The sequence below is a fragment of the Bidens hawaiensis genome, unplaced genomic scaffold (genome assembly GCF_021521415.1).
Source record: "Bidens hawaiensis isolate Kalapana, Puna unplaced genomic scaffold, B.hawaiensis_p1.1 tig00009662_1, whole genome shotgun sequence".
Lineage (NCBI taxonomy): Eukaryota > Viridiplantae > Streptophyta > Magnoliopsida > Asterales > Asteraceae > Bidens > Bidens hawaiensis.
In genome coordinates this window covers 904,814-926,684 of record NW_027491725.1, presented here as the reverse complement: position 1 = coordinate 926,684, position 21,871 = coordinate 904,814, and the positions used below count along the sequence as shown (strand labels likewise).

The window sequence follows — 21,871 nt, the reverse complement described above, 5'->3', positions numbered from 1 at the left end:
CACGAAAAGAAACGATATAGGTGCTGCCAGAGTTCACGCGCCACCACTCGCAGGTACGGACCAACGCGAGCGCGACACGTGTTCCTGACACTATGTGAGGGGACATTAAAGGCAACTGTAGCACCTCGAGCACACGAAAGGTCTGACACGTCTCCATCACTGACGCATGTCAGCAACAACCAACCACGTACAGGGACGATTCGTTTTCAACAAAAAGGATAGAATTTCGCGCAACGATGAGTAATAAGAAGAAAAGGACAAACCCCTACTAAAAGAGCAAACTATTAAGTCTAATATCTATCTTACCTCGCTCGGGCGAAACAAGACACACATTAGACTGGGGGGGCTTGAAGAGATATGTACCCGCCTCAACACCGAGCGAGGCGGGTCAACCCACAAGATATAGACAAGAGGCTTGAAATCAAGACATTATGAAGGCACAAAGCCAAAACCTATGCGCATGGCGCATATCACATATGATCACGCATATCACATATGCTCATGCATCACATGCTCATGCATCATATGCTCACGCATCACATATGCTCACGCATCACATATGCTCATGCATCACATGCTCATGCATCACATGCTCAGGCATCACATATGCTCAGGCATCACATATGCTCAGGCATCACATATGCTCACGCGTATCACATGCTCACGCATATCACATCCGCGCGTGGCGCATATCACATGCTTGTGCATATCACATCTGCGCATGAAACATCTGCGCGTGAGAATAAAGAGAAGACATCGCGCATCCTCAGGATAGGCGCATATCACACATGCACATAATCAACCTCGTCCTTATCCAAATTAGGGTAAGGACAACCTTGATTGTGCACGTCAGACAACCTTCCAGAAGGTATATTTTTAAGGAATAAGAATATGCTGATGTTGACAGCTGCCAATGAAAGGTGGACAACTCAGCAAAACCCACGTGCAACTAACCAATGAAAAAGCACCAGGTGTCCCAAGGACACGTGGCGCGAAGCTATAGGAGGAGGCCAAAAAGGCCCTAATTGGGTCTGAGCCCAATCATTGGAAACCCTAGCACTATAAATATCACATCAACTCCACAAGGAGAGACACACCCTATTACACAGTATTCAGCTATATTAAGCAATACACTCCAATTTCCTTACTCTCATATTATTATCTTCTCCTACAAACTCTTATTCTCACACCGGAGGGTTACCCCAAAGAGGACCCCTCTGTCCCTTTCTGAGGGGTAAGTTTACGGTGCTGTTCATTTTGTAGGTGGAAGAACCCAGATCCCAGAGAACCATCGGTGAAATAGCATAATCACACCCGAGGAAAGTAGATCGTCTACCAGTGAGTCGATCCACGTTTCTTCATAAGTAAAGACCATGATTAAGATCTTTACTTCTAACGAAACATAATACATAGTTCAAATCAAACAGAAAGACGATAACATGAAATGACAATTAACAACAAATCAACAAACAAGCGATACGATTATATGAAACATCTCTTGGTACTTTATTTATATGGTGGTTTGTAGACATTAAGCATGGCATAGAAGTTTGCGAGTGCTTCGTTCCCTGGTGTCACGCTCATAAGGGCTTCATGTGACGCTATGCGCTTTGCCCATTTTGCAAGTTTTGGGACTCTAACATCATCAAAGGTATTGAAATCATTAAGCTTGTCAACATGTTCTATCCATGTGACAAAACACCCAAGCATAACATCAAGATATCCAACTTGATCTCCACCAAAGTAAGCCTTCCCATTGCTAGACTTGATGAAGGCTTCTTCCAACACTTGTGTTGCTTCTATCATCTGTTCTTTTATTGCTTCTCGTCCTGCGTTACTTATCGTCTGCCTCAACTCCTCATACAACGGGAAAAACTATTGATAATTTTTAAGCATCAATATAACATATTTGACCAAAAAAAAAACAAAGGTTATAATATTATGTATGAAATTAATATAGATGTAAATGATGTTACAATATTTGATTATTTAATGTACCTTGGTATCAATATATGTGGCCCAAAACCGACAATTCGCGCGGTCTAAAGAGACCGATGGGAGGAGTTGGAACAAATCAGGTCAGATATCATCAAGATACTCGATTATGATTTGAGACTCACAAATGGGTGGTTTATCTGCATGCAAAAGGACCGGGACTTTTTTATGAACCGGGTTTGATGTTAATAGGAGCTCGCTTTTGCAAGCGAGGTTTTCATCAATGAACTCATACTTGATGGACTTGAGGTTGAGAGCGAACTGAACACGGTTCACATATGGACTTGTAGCGGTTCCTAAAAGCTTTATTTCACTCTTTGTCCATTGAAAGAGATGATGAATGCTTGGAGAAGTTGGCCAGTATATATAGACAGCATAAAACTAGTTATGCCCCTAGTGTTTAGATAAAAGACGAAACTACCCAATAGATTTAAATAATTACATTTGGCCTTTGTTGTAATACATGTATCCCATGTGATTTAATATGATGATGGTAATTGTCTCAACCATTGGTAATCCTCGAGAATGTATTTTATAAAGTTAACATACTCAGATGTAAAGTAGAATTTGTTCACATGTACAAACCATTTTTATTCACATGTTTATGGTTTAATTAGTACATCTAAATCATATGGGATACATTGTATTGTAACTTATAACTATGAATTAGAAAATTCATAATTCACATGTAATCATATGGGAAGACCTTGCTTTGTAAAAATCATAAGAGCTAGGTGTAAAAACAAAAAACAAACCAAACGTTACAATAATCTAGACTTTTTAAATTTAATGATTGCGGATATGAATCATGATTAAGGTCACAAAATATAAACGAAATTATTTTAATAAATATGCGTATTATTATTGAACTTTTAAAAAATAAAACATATTTTAGTCTAAGTTGTCGATCGTAATATACAGGAATACGTTGTATTGTAAAACTTATTAAATTACAAGTGTACAAAACTAACCAAGCGTCACAATAATCTACGTGTTTAAAAATTTAAGGCTTGATTTAAAAAGGTACAAAACTAAAACATTCGCATATGAAACGTGACATTATAGAAATTATTTATAGCATACGATTGTAAGCGACCAACAATACTATTTACAAGCCATATCGGTAACAAGTAATTTCTAAATTATGTTAACATATAATCATATAATGATAGCCAATGGCACAACTGAACTGACTAGATACTTAAGTTTTAGACACGTCTAAACCTGTTATTCACCAAAAATTCAAACTTAAGACAATGTAAAAACTGTAAATATCTTGGGACTTCCATAACAGGATTAGGGTATTATTACAAAATTCTGCTGCAACATTGCAGATCAATTCAGACACTATTTTGAAACTCCTGATATGCAAAAACTAAACATTTTATTTTTCATTTCCTCAAATTGTACATTTTAATAAAGCGCGAGATCATTTTTGTGCCGCTAGTTGTCGAATAACATATGGAAGGATGCCACCATGATTGAAATATTCCAACTCCACCTGCAGAAAAACAAAACAAAAGGTTAATATTTGCGTTCGAATATGTGTATATGTTTATATATTTACCTCGGTGTCAAAACGGGCTGTACACGTGAATGATTTTCCGGTATCGGTTTTGACAGTGACATCTTGACCAGGCCGGATCTCGTTAATATTATTTGGTAAGTCAATGGTGTATCGTTCATGGCCGGTCAACTGCAGTGAGTCCGCATCTTCACCGGCTTTGAAGCAAAGAGGTATAATACCCATTCCCACCAAGTTACTTCTGTGAATTCTCTCAAAACTTTTAGCAATTACTGCTTTCACTCCCTGTCGCATATTTAAAAAGAATTTTCAGACAATAACTTAAAAGGGTAAAAACAGGAATCCAGAATAATTACCAATAACATGGGACCCTTGGCAGCCCAATCTCTAGAGCTTCCACTTCCATACTCTGCACCCGCCAAAACAATGGTATTCTGACCCGCAGCCTTGTACCTCTGTAAAAGGATTATAAGTTAAAAATAATCCTCTTTTATACATAATTACATATATATTTATATGCAATGCATATTATGCATACATTTGATTGTTAGTGAAAAACACTTTTCACTTCTTACAAGTGCTTGAAGCGTAACCTTTTCCAAATTACAAAAAAAAACCCTCAAAACTTACCAGATAGACCCTAAAGTTTGACTTTTACTTTTTTCTCTAACCAATCTTGTTATGTCACTTTGACCACTAAACTACTTTTTTTTTATTTTTTCATTTTTGTGTCTCTTACAGCTTTCAAGATACGATGTTTTATAAAGTTCAGAGTATGTCGTTGCAACATGCTTATTTTTATCTGCGTATCAATATAAACTTGGTTTAAAACTGAGTTGTTAACAGTAATGTACAAGCAACCGAAGCACAAACGTGCACGTCATTAAAGTTGCGTCACGGTTTTCTTTCCTTTTTTTGTAAAAGAAGAACGTTTACCCTTTCCATTAGGGGTGTTCTCAGTCCGATTATCGCTTATTTGGATAGGTTTATTCAGATTTGAAACTTTTCTCCATAACCAATATCTTAACCTATCCGAATTCGCAATTGCCTAACCAAACCAAATTCAGTTTGTTTTCAGTTACCGAGAAAACCAAATTCAACCGAACATCATTTGTTACTAGATTTGCTTCATGTTTTGTTCAGGACATTAGTTTGTGTATCGCAATCCGGATACACCAAACTGAAAACCGAATTAGCAAATCAGATCAGTTTTTTTGTTACATACACTAACACGGTTTGGTTTTTGTTATGTATACTTCGTTAAACTTTTTCCGTGGGTTTACCTGTATTTTAAAAACTTTTGTGAATATTTTGTGGTTAACAAAAAACGCAAACGCGCGGGCACAAACACTATACTACTTAGTAAGAAATAATAACAATCAAGAATAAAAATTACCGATGCTGCATCAAAAACCGAGAGTTTCTCTCCAGTTGGAATATGAACCGTTGCGGGGCCAACTTCTCCTTTCAATAGCTTATTAACAATGCGTATATTGGCAAAAGTACCCCTGGCCATAATTTCATCATTACCTCTTCGACTACCATAAGAATTAAAGTCTTTGCGGACAACGCCATGGTCAACAAGAAATTTAGCAGCCGGGCTGTCTTTGTGAATGCTTCCTGCAGGTGAAATGTGATCGGTTGTGATACTGTCACCAAAGTTGAGTAAGCAATAAGCGTCCTTCACACCGTGGGCCCCAGGTGGGTCCATTGTCATATTTTCAAAATATGGTGGCTTGTGAATGTAGGTGGAGTTTGCATCCCATGAGTATAGCTTGGATTCAGGGACACTTAGGTCATTCCACATTGGATTTCCCTCGGTCACAGACTTGTAAGTAGTCTTAAACATTTCAGGTAACACACTCGATTGAACAGCCTGCAACAATTACATTTGAAGTTCGATTATGTTCAATTGTTCGAATATCTAAAAACGAACATGAAAAACGTTTTTAGATTATTTAGTTAATTGGATGAACATGATCAGATGACTCACTTTGTTCAATATGCCTGTGAAAATTCGTTGATGTTTGTCCATTTATGTTCGTTTATATATTCACATAATTTGATAGTTTATGAAATTAAGATATCAACCATTACATTTTAGTCAAGTTTTATTATTTTTTAGGTCCAATGGATTGATGCCAAATGTCTTCCTTTATACTACTAACGAACGAAAATGTTCATTTTCTTAATGAAAAAAGAACAAGAAAACCTCATTCGTTTAGTCGTTCGTGTTCGATCGTTTGTTTGGTTAACGTTACCTCTGAAATTTCCTCGGTACTTGGCCAGATATCCCCGAAATAAACGTCATTTCCGTCTTTGCCGACTCCAATGGGTTCCTTCTCAAAATCAATATTAACCTAGCAAAAGGAAGTAACATTCTTTAATATTAATTTAGTTAAGGATTTAAAAAATAGTTTTTAACATTAAACAAAGTTAAAATATTACCGTGCCAGCAAGGGCATATGCAACAACCAGCGGAGGCGATGCTAGATAGTTTGCTCTTGTTAAAGGATGAACACGCCCCTCAAAGTTTCGATTCCCCGAAAGAACGGCTGATGCAAGAATATCTGCACACACATCAGCAGAAGGTTATTGTAGACAATCCATCAAATCAATAGAATGAAGGCTAACAAGTAAACAATCGACGGGAAGTTCGCTTATATAATAAACAAACGAACATGAATAGACTTTTTTGTTCATTTATTTAAACAAACGAGCATAAACGCATGTTGCGTTCGTTCATTTATGTTTGTGAATGTTTGTTTAAATATTCACTCAAAACATTTAGGCACAATACAATTTACAAATTTAGTTTAGTTTTATGAAATTAAAATATTACATCTTATAATTTAGTCTAGTTCATTAAATTTTAGGCCCAAAATATTGATGTTCGCATTTACCTGTAACTTGTGTTCTCTTAGTTATGTTCATTTATGCTTGTTTGTTTTGGTTAAAAACGGGTCAAAATTGCCACCTCAAGCCATAGATTGTAATTTTCTTATTAGAAAAGGTGAAAGTGAGAGTAATTATACCATTATCAGTAATGGCAGAACCAACTGATTCATCCAAGTCCCCTGAATTTCCAATACATGTTGTACATCCGTATCCAACAATGTTGAACCCTTGTTCATTTAAATACTTTTGCAACCCACTGTATTAAATAAAAAATAATTAATAATTAATGCAAGCTTTTTTACTTACATGTTAATTGGAAATGAACTTAAAAAAGTAATGTAACAGTAAGCATGTTCTTCAACCAGTACTAGTCACACTACCTTTGCTGCAAGTATTTTGTAACAACTCCAGATCCTGGAGCAAGACTTGTTTTAACCCATGGTTTAACCTGTCATTGACACAATAAATACAAATTTGTTACACCAAAATATAATATACTGGCACCTTTTTGTCGTAAGAAATAAAAAATCCAAAGTATGTAGCATACTTTCAACTTTTTACCCATTGTAAGTAACCTTCTACAGCATGTAATATGCTAACGTGGCACTAAACCACGTCAATACACCACCAAAAGATATTGGTGCCACGGCACCATTATACTTGCCATAGAAGGTCAGGTCAATATACATGGGCTTATCACTCCAAAATCCAAAATGAACTCACTCCAAAATCCAATATGAAGTTGCTTATAAGTCTTGCTCTGTGTGTAATAAGTAAAATAAAATTGTTTCCATAATTCCATTGTATGTAACATATTTTAAATTTTTACCGGTGTAGGTAGCTACCTTCAATAGCATGTACAATGCTAAAATCACGTCATTTAAAAAATGGTGTCATCTCACCAGTTTGCCGAATACAGAAGGTTAATAACATACAATGGTAAAGATTGAATGTATCTTTATTACTTATATAAACGGAAAAAAAATTGCATGTAACATTCTAACATAAAAAGGTGAACACACACACACGCATATAGGCCTGTAAACGAACCAAACGATCAGTGAACCGTTCGTGAACCATTCAACAGGAAGTTCGTTTCTTTAATAAGCAAAAGAACATAAACACAAACTTTTGTTCATTTAATTAAAGGAACAAGCATGTCCGTTTATCTACATTCGTTTATGTCTGTACATTTAGGTTCGTTTGTGTTCATTTGATTATATCGACTTGCTTATTTCTGTACACTTAAATCTTGGAAATCCTCGTACCATTCCGGAGATTGTCGCAATAAAATACTGCCAATATATTCTTAGCTATTATCAGCAAGGGTAATTTAATACATCTTCTAAAAAATGATTGAACTAGTAACAGAACACTTCTTGATTTTTGTGCATATGGAATGTTCTCCCAGAATTCTATTGCGTCTTCCTGGTAGTTTTTTTAATTTGGAATTGTTGATTTAAAATCTCGAATTCTGCCTTGATTCAACTTTATTTATTACTAATATTATATTAAAGCCAATTTAATTTCATATTCAAAACCTTGGTTATATATCGTTATTTACTTTTTAAATGTCAGATTTAAAGATCAAGGTATTTTAAACTTTAATTGGGAATACGTTTATATTAAGTAAATATTCGTTTATGTTCGTTCATTTGTGTTTGATTTTGTTCATTGAGTTCATTTATGTTCAGGAACCATTCGTTTAGCATATTAACAAACACAGATACGGGGAAAAAAGACCAAGAAGATTCATTTTTTTAAGTGTTCATGTTTGTTCATTTGTTCAGTTGACCCACACGCACACACACACATATCTATATTAGGTTGACTAACCTGTAGGCCCAGTTCACAGGCCTTTTTGGCAACAAGACCAGCTCCAAGCATAACACTAGGGTTTGATGTATTCGTGCAGCTTGTGATAGCAGCAATCACAACACTTCCATGCCTAAGTTCTGCTGGCTGTCCATGAAAATCAAACTTTGCAACTTTGTCTTGTGCATCTTTTGGAACCGCAAATCCCTGAAATTGAGGTTTTTAAATTAACATGTCTATAGTAATAAGATTTCTATGCATTAAGTTTTAAAATTTAGACTTTGATGTTCACGAAGTAAACTCACCTTAAATCCCACTTTATTATCAAGACAAGATTGCCAATCTGCTTTCATTTCTTTCAAAGGGACTCGGTCATGAGGTCTATCAAAACGAAACAGTGAATGATGATGATGTAAACATGGATTGAAAACTCTACAGAGATTAATGGTTATGTGGGACCCACCTCTTTGGGCCTGAAATACAGGGTTCCACTTCTGAAAGGTTTAACTCCAAATAAGATGAGTAGGCTCTTTCTTGTTGTGGCTAAGAGAAAAAAATAACAATAAAAAGTGGTATAGTTATATATTATAATAAAACTAACTAGTCAAGTAACAATAAATAATAATCATAATAATAAAACACCTTACCTCATTGTAGTCAACAAACATTTTGTTTGCTCGTAAGTATGCTTCTATCATAGCTACCTGAAGATTGAAAGTGGACGGGTCAAATAATGAGTTTGGGTTTGAGTCAAAAGACTCCAAACAGATAGGGTCCCCCCCCCCCCACAATAAACTAACCGAACGTTCAGTGAACCGTTTATGAAACGTTCGGCGGGAAGTGAGTTTATGAACAGAAAAATTTAACTCATTCTGTTAAACAAACGAACGTAAACACATCTTGTTTGTTCATTTATGTTTGTGAGCATTCGTTCATTTAAATCTGTTTGTGTTTGTTAGTTTACGCTTGTTTACGTCCTTCCGCTTACATTTGCAAATATATTCATTTAAATTTTCAAGTTCCGTTACAATTTAGTATAGTTTTACAACTTCTTAGGCTCAACACATTGTTATTCATCTATGTTCAATTATGTATGTCCACTTGAGTTCTCGACCTGTTCGTTTATATAGTTAACGCACAAAATAAACGAACACGTTTAAAATCTTAAAAACCGAACACTAACAAGAAAACCCCGTTTGTTTAGTTCGTGTCCGATCGTTTGTCAAGTTAAAGCTGTACAAACAAACACGAACATACTAGGTTCATGTTCATTCGGTTCGTTTACAAGCCTAAAAATGAACATACTGTTTCATCACTTCGTCCAGTTAACTTGAGATACTGAAGAGTAACTTGATCAACTGGGAAGAACCCCATTGTTGCGCCATACTCAGGCGACATGTTGGCAATAGTAGCCCTGTCAGCAAGTGATATTTTACCCACACCGTCACCTAACAAAATAAAATACACACATCAATAAGTATCTTTTTTACATTCCACCTTTAAACTACAACCAAGTTAACCTACCATGAAATTCAACAAACTTTCCTACAACCCCATGCTTTCTTAACATTTGAGTAACAGTCAAAACCAAATCAGTAGCTGTTACACCATCACGCAGTTTTCCTGATAACTTGAACCCAACAACACCAGGCAAAACCATGCTCATTGGCTGTTAATGTCAAAATTTACTGTTAGAAATTTGCAACAAATAAAATCTGTATATAATCTTTTAGGATTAATTTCATACGTAGCCTTACAAACTAGAAAATTTTAAAATATACCGAACCAAAACCAAAAAATATCATAAATACCCTACTTTAATGATTTTTTACTTAATGACCATTCTACCATTTTTCCATTATAATTGTTTAAATCAAATTTTTCTATCTAGATTGTGTTCAACGTCGAGGATAAGCAAACGAACCAAACCACTTGTATCTCCTCTTTTGTTCTCTCGACAGCAGATAACTGAACAACCGAATTTGTATGTTGGAATTAGATAATCAAACCAGGTTTAATCAAACGACAATCGAACAATAAGCAATCTAATATTTTGAGAAAACTATTGCTTATGGGTAGAAATAAAAATACATATATATATATAGGTTAAAACGGTAAATAAATAAAGCTGAAAATGGGTAAATAAAAAAACATGAAGTTAAAGATAGACATATAAGAACTTTTCAGAGTTTTAGAAAAAAAAAAGAGTAAAACAGTCATTTAATAAATTGTTTTTAATGAATTGGGTATATCTGAAATTTTAACTACTTTGTAAGGGCATATATGATATTTTTAGTTTTGTATGGGTATATATGATATTTTCCAAGTAGGGATACATATGAAATTGCCCCAATCTTTTAAGAATATAAATGCACTATGATATTACTTGTCCAAGCATTGCAGCCTCTGCTTCAATTCCACCAACTCCCCAACCAGCAACACCTAATCCGTCAATCATAGTAGTATGAGAATCGGTTCCAACAACACTATCAGGGTACAGTATTCCATCTGTGTTGAAAACAACGCGTCCAAGATATTCAAGGTTAACCTAAAATTCATAAAAATATGTGTAATTAGTACTGCTTCCTTCACTAGTTGCATGATGTCTAGTAATTACGTTTGAATAAGAGCAAAAAAACTGTACATGGGATTGTTGTTAGTCAAAAGATACATTAATACAACAAGAATAAACAATGAGTTGAAATTAATCAATTCATAAGTAAATGGGTTGAATTGCAACCGCTAACAAGTAATAAGCAATCAATGAACCCTATACCTGATGCACTATACCAGAACCTGGTGGGACCACAAGCATGTTTTGGAAAGCTTTGGATCCCCACTTTAGGAAAGCAAATCTCTCCTTGTTTCTCTGAAATTCAAGCTCCATATTTGCTTGTACTGCGTTTTCAGACCTAGCAACATCAACTTGAACCGAATGATCAACCACAAGATCCACGGGAACCTGCACCAAAACATTTAAAATGAGAAACAAATTACACACAAAAAAAATCAATTTTTATATATGTACGAATGCAAAACCATGCATACCAAAGGATTGATCTTGTTTGAGTCTCCACCAAGGTTATTAATGGCATCACGCATACATGCCAGGTCTACTACAGCTGGCACACCGGTAAAATCCTGAAAATAAACAAACATCTCAATTTGCAATGTAACTTCAAAAACAGAAAACATAGACTGCATGTCTACAAGTTCAAACAAAATTGAGCCAAAAATTTAAAAAATATATATATACTTGCAACAGAACACGGGCCGGCTTAAATGGAATTTCAACTTGCTTTGGAGCAGACTTCTCCCAATCAATGATTTTCTCAACATCTTCTTTAGTGACTTGGAAATTGTCACAGTTACGGATTGCTGATTCCAAAAGTATCCTAATTGAGTATGGAAGCTTGTCTGATTTATATACAAACAGAGTTTTGATCAGTTAAAATCACTTACAATATGCATTTCCACTAATTATATATTTTTTAAAAATGATAACTTATTCTATCAAATTTACCTATTCTTGGATCATTCAAAGCAGGCAAACTATAGAACTTTCCAAACTCTCCACCTCCAGGCTTAGGGAGACCAGTCAAAATCCCACTGAAAGCATTCTGCGAGGCTGTAGATGCATTTCAATAAACTAATCAGGTCTAAAAGTTCATAAACAATCATTAACTTCACGTAATTAAATCAAAAAACTCTAAAAATAAAATAACAATAATAATAATAATAATCTTATTTTATTATTTGTTAACTCATAAGCATAATCCTGCTTGATTCATAAGCTACTATATAACACTCACAACGGTCAGTTCTAATTACATAATTACAAAACTAAATTTCAGGTCAAGCATCAGCACACCAATTATTATCATACATAAATGAAACATAAGCAATTGAAATGCAATAAAAAAAACTGAAAAGAAAAGATGATAATACTCTTATTTTATAATTTGTTATCTCATAAGCATAATGATCCTGCTTGATACATAAGCTACTATATAACAATCACAACCGTCAGCTCAAATTGCATAATTATTATCATATACTCCATAACAAATCTTCTTCGAATCATAAGCAAATTAAAACGAATTAATTATAATGAATTAATACCAGCAGTAGCGAGAGTGCGGTGAAAGCGGTCGAGAACAGGAGAAGCAGCAGCAGTCCTGATCTGAGACGACAGCGACGCCGGCGACCTCCAATCCACGCCGTGGCTCCATCGCGAGCGGAAGGCGGCGGTTCGAGACCGGAACTGAGACGCGACTGGTGACGGTGATTGTGAGGGCGGAGAAGGTGATTTAGTGGAAAGAGAAGAGTGAAGGCGTGTGGTTGTAGAAGACCAAGAAGCTCGACGCAGAAGAGCTGAGGATTGAGGTCCGGTTATATGCATGCTGATTGTTTGTTTGGATTGGAATTTAGAGATTGAGTGATGATTGAAGGTGGTAATTAGGGTTTGAGATTGAGAATAATTCGGAAGGGGCGTGTGGAAAAGGCAAGTTCGGAGAATTGCTTGCTGGGGTCTCATGTTATGTACATACTTTTCAAAGAAAAATTCAAATTGATTAAAATATCTATTGTTTATTTTTTATTCAATTAAAGGAAGGTGGAAACAGTTTGACCGGTATTTCAAAATTATATGAAAAGCCAAACATTATGACTTGATGCATATATAATTGTATTAACCCATAAATTCATAATATATAACATATTCTTGAAAAATGTCTAATAAAATTTTATATCTATATATATAATACATCAAACAAGAGCAAATTAAGATACTCATTTTTAAGTAATTTACAACACTTAAAGCATGAAGTACATATGTAATTAAGGGTAAACTTGTCTTTTAAACACAATTCACTCAACTTACAAGTTTGCACCCTCATCTTTAACCATATCATGTTTTTAGTTTCAACTTTAAACCAACTTCTCGCCCATGATTTTTAAACGATAATAAGTTTTTCATACGTTAATATTTTTGTAAAAATATTGCACCATAAAAACGAGTATTTTAGTCTCTTTAATTTGTATATAATATTATTATAATTTTTTCAATTGAAAAAATTAATATGTTACTTAGGGTTGTTCAATGCCGATTTTAATTGTTTTTAAACGGAAACTAAACCATTAAAAATTGAAACCAAACTGTTATTAACGGTCTGGTTCTGGTTTGGTTTAAGAGTTTAAGCTTTGATAATAAAATTTGCTTAAAATGATTATTAATATAATCGTATCATCAATTTCAACTAAGTCAAAATATGATACTTAAAAGGATAAAGAAAGTAAAAAAAAACGACTGAGAGTAAACAACCCAGCCGAGAAACCAAACCGATGACCAGTTTAAACGGTTTCAAGGTTTTAAACCGAACCATGAACACTCAGAATTGTTACGTGATTAATAGATTCCGCGTTTAAAAACCCGCTGCATCGCGCGGGCACTCGTCTAGTGTATAGAAAAGAGCATTTGCAATACGTAATTCTGAAATAGCCAAAAGTAGCCACATCAACACAAACATTGTAGTGCATGTTTATGTATATGGTTGTTTGTAATTGACGCAATCGTATAGGTATATGAATGGGTAGTCTATTTGATCTTTTTCTTATTCTCTTTCAATTTTAATTTTATTTTACTAACTTGTATACGTACTTTGTAAGAAGTAAAAAACTTATAAGCTATATTTTAACTTTATAACTTTATTATAGTGAAAATGATATATTCCAAAATAGTGTGAGCCAACCAATCATGCAACTTGATATGCATAGGATGCAAGTCAATGAGACAATGACTATTATTTAATGGTGAGTACTCTTCCTTTCGGGAAGTGCCAATTTTTATTAATAGTATATACACGATGTCAAAAGACTTCAATCCTACACCTTTTGGTCTTCTTTGCCAGCCACTATCAATGCCAAAAGAGGAATAAAATAACAAGAAAATGATATATTCTCTTAGTTTTTTTGAAAAAGATGGTTATCACCTTTTTTGCTTTACAAGTACTTACACTTTCTATAGCTTTTACAAACCAATGGTATCTTGAATGAAAAAAAACGATAATGGTATTTTATCAACTAAACAACAAGACAGGAGAGTTGTGTGACATAAGAAATTCTAAATCAGAAACCACAAAATCACAAATGCATTTTGACATGTTGGTCTTAGAATAAAAGAGTAACTTTATATTTAAGTGTGCTTGGGTGATATTAATCTAAGATGGATGACTCCTTATGAACTTTTAAAAATTACAATAGAGATACATGAAATCAAGCAACAAACTTCGTTGCCACCCACTTTTGAATGACAAATTTAATCATACCAAAAACAAAGTTATCGTTCTTCGGCGTCGATGAGTTAGTATAAATTTCATATTTGTGTAGACGAATGGAAATTCCCATTAAATAACAAAAAATAAATTCATGTGTGAACAAATCCGATAAAAGTCACTCTTATGTCGTTTGCAACAAATTTCATATATGTGATATAAAATCTAATTGAGGATCATGTGCCTTTAAGTGGATGTTTGTAACACTTTAGGTGAATCTCACATCTATGAGTTATTTCAAACAATAAAACAAATTTCATCAAGAACAACAAAATAATAACATGAAAAATGAGTTATTAAACGAAGCACGTCACATTTGACATGATTTTCACGACTCCTTTAACACAGTCAATGCATAATTAGACATAATTAACACAATAATTGAGTTACATAACACAATCTAGGCAAGTACAAAACGGTTTGGGACTAGGAACCGGAACCGGAACCGGTTAGGAACCGGTTCCTATATTCAAAACCCCCTTTTAAACCGGTTCCAGGCTCGAACCGGTTAGGGAACCGAACCGGTTCTCCCACCCTCGGACCCCTAACCTATCTAACCGGTTCTTACCGGTTCCTAACCCGGTTCCTGTACCGTAACCGGTTCCAACCGGTTACAGTGTAAAATTTTATTTTTTTTTTTCGTTTTTCGTTTGCGATTTGGATTCTAAACTACGATTCGTATTTGTATAACATGAAAAATAAAAAAAACAATTAACATAAAAATAAACAATTAACTGATGAAGAAAAGACAACTACTGAAGATGTTTGTCACTGAAGACAACTACTGAAGGTTGCCACTGAAGACAACTACTGAAGGTTGCCACTGATGACAACTACTGAAGGTTGCCACTGATGAGGAATACTCATCAGTGGGAACATTCATCAGTTGCAGAGTTTGTTGTCACTGATGCAAAATATGAATCAGTGACACATCAGTTGCAGAGTTTCATCAGTTGGAACATCATCAGTTAAATATGTAACCATTGTACAATGTAAACTTGTTCATTGGATTTGCAATACAAGTGCATTTTGTTTTTTTTTTTTCGTTTTTCGTTTGCGATTTGGATTCTAAACTACGATTCGTATTTGTATAGCATGAAAAATAAACAAAACAGTTAACATAAAATTCATTTTGTTTACTTTAAGAAGTTAAAAAAAAAAGGTTACATGTTTTAAAATCTTCAAAAATAAACTAACAAAACATTAAACTTATAAATATAAAGTTGTGACATATTATTTCTAGAAAAGCCTTCTTGTTCGTCGTAATTATTGAGCGGCGACTTCTTCCTCGGAATTACTTGTAGAAATGCCTTCTTGTTCGTCGTGCACTCGAACATCAAGTGGTGTTTCATCTTCGAGAGTGGTTACGTGTTGAATACGATCGATTGAGTCCAAGTGATCCTTTAAGCAAATGCACATCTCCACCGACTCCGAATTTAGTCTTAGTCTTCTCACCGATATTACCCTGCCACTAAGAGAAAAAGCGGATTCCGAAGCTACCGTAGAAGCTTGGACGGTTAGTAAATCACGGGCCATGGTGGCAAGAATCGGAAACTCGGTTTCCTTTACCTTCCACCAAGCCAAAACATCAAAAGTGCCATATTCCTCTTCGGATAAACCGGTAGAGTAATCATTTGCACTATACCTTCCTAGATCGCTTGAAGGGGTGTTACCCCTTTGTTTTTTAGCCGTTACGTTGCGAACGGTGTTCATAAGGCTAATCATGGGATCTCGTACTCTAGTAGCACTTGAACTTGATGAAGACCCCCCCCCCCCCCCGGCATAGGCATGTGTATGTTTGACCCATATTTATTTAAATAAAAGTCATACATAAATTTAAAATTCAAGTTAAAATCATTTTTTGCCTCTGTTGAAAAGTTTTGGTCAACTTCATGCATATCTAAGGCTGAAAAAATTTCGTCTATCACACATTCAACCCCCGTAACATTTAACATTGGGTTTAAAGCGGCAGCGCAAGTAAAAACCGGTGGCAATTCAAGAAAGTATTTTATTAATTTAAACTTCATTGGTAATATGATGTTTGAAAACATTGGACTTTTATTTTCAAATTCTTTAAGATTGTTAACGATTAAAAATAACTCCGAAAGAACCAAGGGACTTGTCGGATAATACGTTCCCGATAGTTTCGTAGTTGATGTTTTAAAAACTTCAAGAAAAGTCGATAAGTCATTGATAATTTCCCATTTCTCATTTGAAAAGGGGATTGCCAAATCATTCTCGGCAATACTAGAATGAAACATTTGTAAAGTTTCTCTTTGTTTCAAAGCACTTTGAAACATTATGCAAGTGGAATTCCATCGATGAGGTACATCCCAATTAGCTCCCAAAGCTTTTCTTCCCGTATCTTTACAAAATTTTCTATATTCCATTTGTCTTTTTTTACTTTTCTTAAAAACTTCATGTATCATTAGTCTAAAATCGTTTATAACCGATGTAACCTCATCCGAAGCAAGTCCATCTTGCACGATTAAATTAATGATATGTGCAACACACCTTGAGTGAAAAAATACACCATTGCAAATCGGCGTATATTTTAATTTTAATTTATCAACCGCCGATGTATTATTCGACGCGTTATCAAATGCCATTGAAAATATTTTATTTTATAGTTTATAAGTTTTTATAACATAATCTAAAATTTCAAACAAATTATCTCCCGTATGTGGATACTCAAAGAGTTCGAAAGCAATGGTGCGTTTCATCATTTCCCACGATGACGGGTCTACCCAATGAGCGGTGACACAAAGATAAGATTCGGGTAGACCATGTGGAGCCGACCAAACATCACTAGTTAAGTTTATTCCCGTATTTATATTTTCAAAATATGCAATTAGTACCTCTTTGGCCTTCTTCCACAATTTTAAACAATAACGTTTAAGAGTATGACGACTTACGTGAGTGTATTGTGGTTGAAGCGTATCTCGAATCATTGTGGTTAAGCGAGGGTTGTCGAAGTGGCTAAACGGCAAAACTTCTTGAATCACAAACTTCGCCATACGATATTGAACTCGATCAATTTGGTATGTAAATATTCCGCCTTCACTATCCATTTGCGTTTGTTGCGAATCGACGTTCTTTTTCAACGCCTTGCAATACGGTTTTTCGATGTGTTTCTTCAAATTTGAATTCAAAAGTGGGTTTAAATAAATCCCACAAAACTTGCACCGAGCCTTCAATGAATGGTCACTCAATTCAACCAAATCCCAATTGCACCAAATCTCTTGATTACGATTATGAGGTACAATACGAACGAAACTTGGTTCGGCGTTGGAACCTTGACCAACCGATGATTGTGAGGCAGCCATAACAACAAATATGAATATAGAAGAAGAGAAAACAAGAGATTAGAGAACTCAAAACGTTGTAATAGCGTTTTTTTGTATTTTTTTGCGTTCGGGTTTGCGTTTCGAGTCCCATGACACCAAATACCTATTTATACTAGTAGTGGGGTGCTTGGGGAGCCAAAAAATGGCTATTTTTGACCCCAACGGTCAAAAAACGGCCAAAAAAACGATTTCCAACGGCTAGAACCGGTTAGGAACCGGTTCCGGTTCGGTTCCGGTTCCTACCCGCCCCCACTCAGAAATGCAAGAACCGGTCACGGATCATCGGGTTGAATCAGATAGGGTCTGGTTCCTACAAAAAACGGGTAGGAACCGGTTCGGGTCCGGTTCGGGTCCACCGGTTCGGTTCCAGGAACCGGTTTCGTTGAACATCTCTAACACAATCCATAGAATCCTTAGCTAACTACATTAGCCATATAGAAGAGAGAATTTGATTTCTATATATTTACAATCCTTAACAGACTATGTTAAACTAGTCTCTAACATGTCGGGTAGACTTCTTATCCCATTAAAAACAATTAATTAAATGTGTTATTCGTGTCAAGTCAAAAACGAGTTGTGTGGATTGAACCCGTTTACATACGTTTTCAAACATGTCATTAACATGTTGACCCTTTTAACTTAAGATCCAAACCAATTATCACTTCATGTCAGGTCATCTAAGAAGCAGTTTCATAAAAATTCCAGCTTCAGTCCAAACCAATTAATCGTGTAAAAAACATATAACATGAAGCAAATGAAAACATATTTGTTAGAAGTATAGAACCATCAAGTATATAGAAAATATTGGTTTTAACTTGTATCACAAACAAAAGACTATCAATTCACTAGAAAACTTGAAAACAAACCTGGTTTGCATCAATTCACTAATTATGTGTGTACATAATTAGTACACACATAATGATAAATACAATGATTTGCATCATAAAACAGAGCTATTAAGCATTTATTAGACCATAAATGCAGAACTTAACAAAAAAAAAATTGTGTGTGATTAATGAACAATAAAAGAAGTGCATGTACAAGCAATTAATGGCTTGTATATCATGTTTTTGGAGGTGATAAACATAATTTCATGGCTCTAGAGACTATAAACCAAACCAGTCATTAAACCTTTAATATTTATTTATTGATTTTAGTTTAAAAGTTTTAATACTAACTACTGATTTTGAGGGGAAACCAATTCAAAGTCCAAAGAGCTAAAACCAAACCATCAAACGTCTAAACAAGGTCAGCAAGCCAGTCCGACCCACTCAACCCAACTGGTTTCATATGCCATTTTCCAAAACCATAGTTAACAATTTGATTCAGAATTTTCCTTCAAACTGATCAAAACATACATAAACATCCAAAACATTTTACTGAGTACATACATAAACATCCAAAACATTTTACTGAGTCGTCTTTCATTTAAAATTATTTCACAACACAACTAGTTAAACATGACATCCGTCTCATAAACAGGTCATATAGGTTGAACCCATTTGGACACCTTTCTAATCATGTCATTAGGATCCACCCATTTAAAGACCCAAACCCATAAACTTAATATCAAGTCATCTTGTGTCATGGAAGCTTTTGTCAAACACAAGTCTACTGTATGTAATGGTACAAAAAAACATATGATATGAAGCAAATGAAAACACAGACTCATTAAAACTATCAAGTAAATTGAAGGGATGAGCTTAAATTACATTGTTCATAATTTCAAATCACACATCAGCAAGAAAATTAACATAACCACATAATGAAAAATTAAACTAGTTGCAACATAAAACAGAGTTATTAAACATTTATTAGTCCAAATCAATGCAGAATTTAACCAGGAGACAATGGTGCAGTTATACCTAATTGCATCTCACGCATTTGTAGAAAACTAGGGACAACATAACGCTCCATGATAAATGAACAATTAAAAGAAGCACATATAATAATAATAATAATAATAATAATAATAATAATAATAATAATAATAATAAAACGATTAATTACTCATTTATAATGTTTTTAAAATTCATAAACATAATTTTCACATAACAATCCTCTGAAAAAGCAAAACCTAAAAGCACATTTCGCTCTAACAGAATCATCACATAAACCAAAATCAATGAGCAGCCACAAAATCATTAGCAAAAGCATCAATCACCGGTTCAGGACCATCTGACGTCGGACTGGATACACCAGGGCTGAGAAACAACACAGATCTAGCCGCCATGAGCTTCTTCCTATGCGGACACCGTGGACCGTACAATCGGATTGAGAAACAAGGAGAAATGCCGCCGTCAACGGCGGTGGTTGGAGATCTGGGAGGAGACGAAGGAACAGGTGATGACGGTGTAAAGCGGAGGTGGTGAGATCTGGCGTTGATTTTGGAGTCTCGGAGTTGAGCGAGTGCGCCGGGTTTTAGGTAGCGGAGGTAGGTGCCGGTGGACCGGGTTCTGTTACGGCGGTTCATTGCGGCGGAGATTGTTGGGTGGGTGGTTTAGGGTGAGAGAGAGAATAAGATGGGGGTTTTAATTTAAGCGGGTGGGAAGGATGGACCGGGAAACGGGGTAGGAGAAGGACAAATCCGTAATTATTGCTGGGTTTAAATTGCGTCACGCGGGGATTTAATTAGTTTTTTCATTTTTATTAGTTTTTTAATTATATGGATTTATTTAACAGACAACCCGTATATGGATATATTTATACTTATATATATAAATTTTTAGTTGGCCGTTCATAAAAAAAAAAGACAACCCGTAGTGGTGGCGGTATCCAGACATTTTCTTCCGTAACGCTGGGAACACTGTTCCCTAGGTGTTTTGGTGGCGACGTTTTAGGGGGGGTGTTTTCTACAAAACGCGAAAGTGGCACGAATTTTGATAAAATTGTGTGTGGAGAGAGGAGATGGGGGAATAAATGTAATTATTGTAGCATAGTTATGGCGTTTTGTTCACTACGCCACTTTTTGCAAAACTCTCAATTGCTGACGAGATACCACATAACGCAAAATGCCTAAGGATAAGATGTTTTAACTACACATGGTCTTATTGTTAAATGATAATTCTACAGGAAAGATAATGATTTTTTAATTAACAGTAAATGAGTTTTTGTCTATGTAAATATCACTCTACTTTTGGTAGAAAGTTACTGAGTTTGTTATGAATTATATTATTGTTTCTTAATAAATTAAGGGTTGCTAGACCAATAGAGTTAGGGTGGCAAAACAAACGCAAATGAGTTGTAATTAGTTAATACTAATAACTTTAAAACTTGAAATGGGTCATCATAGATCAAAATAATTTTCAACAAGGGCAAGATGGTTTAGGAAAATACTAATTACATTTGGTTATGGGTTTGTTCATGGGTTGAATTGACTAAACCAAGCTCCATTCTATTTTATTTCAAACAAAACCCACAAAACCGAATATAAACCAAAAATATCAAAACATGCCAAAACGAAAAAAACAAACAAAACCTCAGCCAAGACAAACCCGGTTTTTTTAACGAACAAGGACTAAAAGATAAACATTTTAGTTGTTTTACTATTTTTTTTTATTTATTATGAGTTTTATTTTTATTGATTTATTATTTATTAGTAGTAGTAGTATCTGGTTTTGGAATTCTTTGTATTATAGTATTTACTTGGGTCAACATAGGTTAACTCTACCCGTACCCATCCAAACATTTAAACAAAAACTCATTCTGACTTATCATCCAATCTAACTCAACCCGTTCATATTACCACATCTAGTTAAGAGACTATAAGCCAATGTTGACTGTTTAGTACACAAATGTGATGGTGATTGGCGGTGGATGAGGTGGAGGTAGGCAAATGAGGTGGTGTGTGAGTAGTAGACTAAGTGTTATAGACACATGTAAACGGACAAAAAGATGAAATTTTCATTCTATCTTTTTAAAACTTAATGGGTAAAAAAGGTTAATAGGTTAATTTAGAG

At 34.8% G+C, this 21,871-nt stretch overlaps 2 protein-coding genes and 1 pseudogene across 3 annotated transcripts; all 3 read right to left on the bottom strand.

Annotated features, from left to right (window-relative positions):
• Positions 1-1,387: 1,387 nt before the first annotated feature.
• Positions 1,388-3,324, bottom strand: LOC143533387 (glutathione S-transferase U17 pseudogene; annotated as a pseudogene). Its single transcript, XR_013135344.1, has 3 exons — positions 3,307-3,324; positions 1,999-2,376; positions 1,388-1,875 (listed from the first exon to the last, which is right to left on the bottom strand). The product of XR_013135344.1 is annotated as a glutathione S-transferase U17 pseudogene (transcript).
• LOC143533373 (aconitate hydratase, cytoplasmic-like) lies at positions 3,244-12,640 on the bottom strand. Its single transcript, XM_077028188.1, has 20 exons — positions 12,356-12,640; positions 11,757-11,861; positions 11,490-11,650; positions 11,282-11,374; positions 11,010-11,195; positions 10,620-10,781; positions 9,758-9,902; positions 9,539-9,681; positions 8,881-8,937; positions 8,697-8,776; positions 8,539-8,614; positions 8,255-8,440; positions 6,799-6,866; positions 6,556-6,674; positions 5,969-6,090; positions 5,782-5,880; positions 4,917-5,396; positions 3,877-3,975; positions 3,563-3,805; positions 3,244-3,496 (listed from the first exon to the last, which is right to left on the bottom strand). Exons 1-20 carry the CDS (start codon positions 12,633-12,635, stop codon positions 3,425-3,427), a joined length of 2,976 nt encoding a protein of 991 aa, XP_076884303.1. The 5' UTR covers positions 12,636-12,640; the 3' UTR covers positions 3,244-3,424.
• A 7,394-nt stretch (positions 12,641-20,034) lies between these two features.
• On the bottom strand, positions 20,035-20,385 carry LOC143533386 (uncharacterized). The gene has a single exon (XM_077028194.1). It carries the CDS (start codon positions 20,383-20,385, stop codon positions 20,035-20,037), a length of 351 nt encoding a protein of 116 aa, XP_076884309.1.
• Positions 20,386-21,871: the final 1,486 nt, after the last annotated feature.